This window comes from Topomyia yanbarensis, chromosome 2 (genome assembly GCF_030247195.1).
Source record: "Topomyia yanbarensis strain Yona2022 chromosome 2, ASM3024719v1, whole genome shotgun sequence".
In the NCBI taxonomy this organism is placed as follows: domain Eukaryota; kingdom Metazoa; phylum Arthropoda; class Insecta; order Diptera; family Culicidae; genus Topomyia; species Topomyia yanbarensis.
The window spans coordinates 167,174,454-167,180,746 of NC_080671.1; the positions used below are offsets into that span (position 1 = coordinate 167,174,454).

The 6,293-nt window shown below is 35.9% G+C and overlaps 1 protein-coding gene across 3 annotated transcripts in view; it reads left to right on the forward strand.

The window, feature by feature from the left end:
- Window positions 1-4,410, forward strand: part of LOC131682035 (ATP-binding cassette sub-family G member 1) — a 163,758-nt gene extending 159,348 nt beyond the window's left edge. For all 3 annotated transcript variants that reach the window (XM_058963202.1, XM_058963203.1, XM_058963205.1), the window contains exon 12: window positions 4,051-4,410. In XM_058963202.1, the coding sequence (XP_058819185.1) occupies window positions 4,051-4,189 (139 nt within the window). In that variant the 3' untranslated portion in view covers window positions 4,190-4,410. The remainder of the gene's footprint in view (window positions 1-4,050) is intronic.
- The last annotated feature ends 1,883 nt before the right edge of the window (window positions 4,411-6,293 follow it).

Genomic DNA, 6,293 nt, shown 5'->3' on the forward strand with positions numbered 1-6,293 from the left:
GGGTTATCATGAATATTGCTCAACCGGGTGACTTCCGGTTCATGATAACCCTAACAATATTGGTATTTTTGGATCGGCTTTGACGCGTAGGTCTTGGATTTCAAAAAGGTTCATTTTCATCATCTACTTGTCAAGCCTATCCCAAAAATACCCATATTGTTAAGGTTGCTCAACCGGAAATCGCCATCTTGGATTTCAAAAAGGTTCCAATTGTCCATTTTTATTATCTACACGTCAAGCCAGTTCCAAAAATACCCATTAGACCGGCAACAATTTTGACTTTTCCGAAAACTCTAGTTCACTCACAAGAGTTGTCAGGTTTTTATGTGAAAACAAATGAAAAATTGGCTATAGAAACAATAAATCCAGTAAAAATACCAGTATCGTCTTCTACATCCCAAAATCTGCAGATATATAGCTTTAGGTGTAAGGATCAACATTGCCGAAGACTGCCAATTGGGTAATTAAATGAGAAAAAACCTGTTTTAATCCACCTAGAGGTGCAATTGTGCCTTTCTCATTTCTCCAAACTATGATATAATAGCTGGTTCGTACAATATAACATTATGGAAATCTCTTTCATTCTTATCAAACTTGGCAAGTACATATATAAGAGCACCTTTTTGCATTCATCGCGGTATCGGTTTGAATCGGAGTTTTCTATGTGATCGCACTCCACAACCCGTAACTCCGGAGCCGGAAGTCGGATGGAGATGGAATTTAATATCAGTTTCCGGGGACGCGACACCTTTCATTTGAGACTAAGTTGATCAAATCGGTCTAGCCATTTTCGAGAAACCAATATAACCGTTATTCTGAATTTGGATACTTCAGGATCCGTCGATGGTGGCCAGTGTGGCCAAAGAACCTTTGAATGACTGTTGGGGACCTAGATCTACAAATTCAACAGTTGTGTACATTTTGGAAAAAAAATTTCCACCTTTTTACATTCATCGCAAAATTCGTTAGAATCGAAATTTCCTGCGTGATCGTACGTATCACCCTGTAATTCTGGAACCAGAACTCGGATCCACACAAAATTCAACAGCAGCTGATGGACCTTTCATTTAAAATTAAGTTTGTCAAAATCGGTTCAAAAAATTCCGAGAAACCGATGTGGACAAATCAACAAATTTTGTTTGGCATCAAAAATACTAATTCGATTTCTGGTCCCCACTTTGAAAAAAAAATTTGAGTTCCGGCTTATATGGGAATTTCATATGTGACCGGACGGTTTAGTCTATATTTCCGGAACCATATAAGCGATCCGTACGAAATTTTATAGACATCTATGGGGATATTATAGCTATCATTTGGGACTAAGTTTGTGAAAATCGGCCCAACCATTTCCGGGAAACTGATGTGAGTTCGTAAATTTTGAAAGATGGCCGCTTTTCCCGGGCACTTCCGGAACCGTCTATGGTGGTCAATGTAGTCAACGAAAGTTTGGTTGGCCGTCGGTGACCTAGAACAGCAAATTTAAGTTGTTTGAGAGACATTTTAGCGAAATTTTTACCTTTTTTGCTTTCATCGGATTATCGGTTTGAATCACAATTTGCTATGTGATCGCACGCCACAACCTGTAACTCCGGAACCGGAAGTCGGATCGGGATGAAATTAAATAGCCATTTACGGGGACGCAATACCTTTCATTTGAGGCCAAGTTTAGTCGAATCGGTTTAGCCATCTCCGAGAAACCGATGTGACTGTTATTCTGAATTTGGATACTTCCGCCGGGGCTTCCGGAACCGAGAATGGTGGCCAATGTGGCCAAATAGACTTTGAATGGATGATAGTGACCTAATACTACAAATCGAAGCAGTTGTGGTCATATTTTGGAAAAAATTTCACCTTTATACATTCATTGCAGAATTTATTAAAATCGACATTTTCTGCGTGATCGTACTTATCACCCTGTAATTCCGGAACCGAAAGTCGGATCCATTAGAAATTCAATAGTAGGGAACGTTGCACCTTTCATTTGAGACTAAGTTTGTCAAAATCGGTTCAGCCATCTCTGAGAAAAATGAGTGACATTTTTGGTCACATACACACACACATACATACATACACACATACATACACACACAGACATTTGCCAAACTCGACGAACTGAATCGAATGGTATATGTCACTCGGCCCTCCGGGCCTCCGTTAAAACGTCGGTTTTCAGAGCAATTGCAATACCTTTCTATCGAGAAAGGCAAAAATGTCGTTTTTTATTACTTACATCGATTAAGCCGATTTTCGTGATTGCAACAATGTTTTTTTCCAACTCAGGAAACGTGAAAATAATATTCAAATTTAAAATAAAGAAATATGTTGACAGTCTGGATTTGACACTATAGGAGGGATTTGACATATCGAATTTCACGACAAATGATGCCCTGTCAGAAAAAATTAGGGCATGTTTTCTCGGTTTTCCCGGAGGGTTATTTTTATTTGACATAAACACCATCCATTGCATATAGTTTTTTTTTTCATTTTGGGTGTTGTCCTGATAGGCCAGATGTAAACAACCGCAGTTTTCCTATGTATGGTTGTCAAGTTTACATAAGATTTATTTTAAAAAGCAAAAAAAAATCGTTTTTACGTATTACAACGAATTTTTTTTAAATAATGTTATATTATGTATATTGGACCTAAAATTTATTGAATGGAACGGAAAACTACATATAGCTTAATGACCCAATTGATCCGATTTTGCAGTAAAAAGATATTGTCATATAAAGTTATGTGTTGCCTTTCTTTCTCGCACATGCTTAGAATAAGAAATTCCAAAAAAATCGGTTGGTCTTCAAAGTTAAATAATTTTGTCGGGGAACCTCCAATCAATATGTTTTGCATATAATTTGTGCATCCAATTACCGTTTGAATTAGCAGTTTTCTGAAAAAAAATTGTAGAAATTGTTGCAGGTCTAATACCCATATTATTAGGGTTATCGAGAATATTGTTCAACCAACGATTTTTAATAAGAATGTGAAGAAAACTTTTTTTTTTACGAATTAAATCACAAATAACGAACACTTTTTTACGAAATATTTCAATTTACGAATCCGTAAATATGGTATGGTTCGTAAATGGAGGTTACAGTGTATTCGGAATCGATCCACCTCTCGTTTCCTCGTTGGTCTTTCGCATCTAACCATCTCATCCACCAAATTTGGCGATCTTCGGGTCAAATAGTTGAAAAAACAAGAACATGACAAATAAATCGGCACTTCGTATCTCCTGTAAGTTCAAAGTCCGCGCTATAGCAAAGAGAAAACAACATGGAGAGAAAACGTCGCGTGGCTTGTACGCAAGCAGAACATTTGTTCTAGCCAGAGCTGCCAGATGATTTTTTTGAAAATCCTTATCCTCGCTATAAAAAATCTGTATTTCTCTATATTCTTTGAAGAAAAATAATTTTGATAATTGATGCGTATTTAAAAGTTTTAGGTGTTGTGTTCTATAAATTCAAACATTAAAAAGGCGTTTAAAATGAGTACTTTGCAGTAATCTGTACATTTTCCATTTCAAGAGCAATTGATTTTTTAATATAAAAAGTGTTATGGTTCAGTTGACAATAAATTGAAGAAATGGCTATTCCTAATGAAAACGGGTGCAGTCCGCCATTAACATGGTCAATTGAAATTTCCAAAAATCTGTATAAATCTGTATTGTGTATTGAAAATCTGTATTCTGTATCAGGTGTGTATCTTCACTTAAAATCTGTATAATACAAATAAATCTGTATAAATGGCAGCTCTGGTTCTAGCCTCCCGGTATTCATTCTTCATCCAAGGATATGGAAGAAGTGAACAGTCTATATTTACAACAGGGAACTTGAGTTACTGAATTGGAAACTATTTTATATTTGTATTTGGTACACGTGACTGCATCATTGACCCCAATGTAAACAAATGATGCATTTCACATAAACATAGAGCTAGCAAGTAACAAATAAAACAAATATAGACGAAAAATGTGTACTCTAATCCAGCTGCACACTCAGAGATTCTTCTGGAAAGTTTTATAGTAACATATTTAATTTTCTCCTCTTACAGGAAGGCATCAACGATCCTAAAAGACCTCGGAATGACCCCGGAAAACTACTTTTTCAACGTTGTGATGCTGACGGTGCAGTTTGTAGCCATCAAATTTATCGGATTCTGGTCGTTGCAGAGGAAACTGAAAAGCGGTTAGTTCCAAATGCCATCGCGAGACTTCACATGTCTTAGAAGAGGTTATTCGCCAAATACAACTTGCCACAAATGGTAGTTTAAGTAAGGACTTATTTTACGTACAGCAATGGTAGAGTGCGTCGAGGTTTAGGTATAGCATCTTACTCTGTTTACGAGGTATTTCAACGAATACTTACACTATTTTAATAACACACGAATAATTATTTGGCGAATGCGAGAAAAGACAGGTAAAATAAAAGTGTGCATGATTTCAGAAAAAAAACTAATCTACTGATGACAGTAGGTTATTGACAACGAATTTAATGGAAGCGAGAATTTAAAAGTACAAGCTACGTAATTGTGACAAATGAAAACAAGTGCACTTACCTATTTTTAATAAATTATGAATAGTTTTAAACTGAGAATGTGATAATTGCAGTCGAATGTACTTCAAATATACATGTACAATTCAAATAAACGTTTATGAGATGACCTTAAACAGTTCATCTTTAATTCGAACATCCCAGAAATAAAAGTAATTGTGCTCAAAACTATAACGACTAATTCATCTAATGCTTATCCCAATCGAGCAAACATAACATACACAATCTCTCCATATATCTTTTATTCCTTGAATGAAACCCATCATCTCGAGAGACAGTCTGACCTTGCATGAATCTTTCAAAACGATGCATGGAACCATAATATCGCCGCAGTACAAAGACATCTTTTGTTGTAGCAGAGAAAAGTTAAAAAATATTAATTTCAATTTAAGCTTTGCATTCATACGACCGACGAGGTTGCCATCCAATGCCGACTGAGGGTTTTTTGTGCCAATACGGGACACAGATTCTATCAAGCTTAGCCATACGTCAATCAAGCAGCAGCGAGTAAAGTCAACGCTAAACCAGTCACCACCAGTAGTAGCAGAGACAGCAGCATCTTCATCAGTGACAGGCTTCGAAGGGCTTACGTATATCCGCTTTCAATTCATGTGCTCTTAGCGAAAGCTTTCACTGGGTGATACTGGGTTGGATGGCTAAAAGAATGATAGTGCTAGCTCTAGTTTGGTTTAGTGGTTGAAGTTACACACTCGACTAGTTCAGTTTTTCAATATCGGCTTTACAAGGCTCCACTAAGTTCTTTTGGTGTATGTTGTGAATTCGGTTCCTTATAAATATTTAATTTTATATTTTAGCGAATTCATTTTCAAAAGATTTTTAACTCAATATCTTTACCCAACGAATTTCGGAAAACTCGTACTTTTCAACGGATTTGTTCAATAACCAAATCCTTTTTTTGTGTTCTCACAGATTGATTGAAGTGGCAATCTTTAGAACATTTTGTTTGACGTCACTATTTCTCATACTAATTATTAAATGGCAAAGTACCTATTTTCACCATATTAGGGAGTGTCCTCACTTTTTAATTAATTACTAGGCATATCATTGGGGGACTGCGTATAAATTAGTATCAACAGTAGGGTGTCCCAAAATGACATCATGTTAAAAAAGTCAACGGGCTCACTTCTTAAATGAAAGGTTAGGGTATTAGGACCACTTTCTTCTTCGGAGTGAGTTTGCTAAAACGCTTCCTACTGGTGGCGACTTTTGATTTTTTGAAAAATGGGCCGATTTTGGATAAAATTTCAAATTTATGCCTGTTGAAGTGGTCCTGAACTGTCTTAGATATTTTTTAAGCATTTTTTATTTTTCTGGAGATCCAAACGGAGAAGTTTGGTTAGTTAGTTTGTACAAATTTTGAATTATAAGAGCGGCAGGTCCATTAAAACTTAGCAAAAAGTGAAATTTTTGGTGTTTTTCAGTATTTTTTCTTCAAAACTGGGTATCTACAAAATTTTAAAAGTACAGAAAACACTTTATATAGTTGAGCCGAATTCAGGGGCGTACTTTTGCTGAAGAAAGTGTATAGCTACGGCCAATGGGGTATAAGTTATTTACGTTTTTGTTAAATAACCTTTTGACATTTTATGATATTCATGAAAAATAACACTGTTCTACAAAATAAAACAACTTAAGTGAACTTAGTCCGCATATTATTTTTCGGAAAATAGAAGGAAAATAATGAAAAATGGCGTTTTTCGCTTGTCTCTAGTACATCAGAAT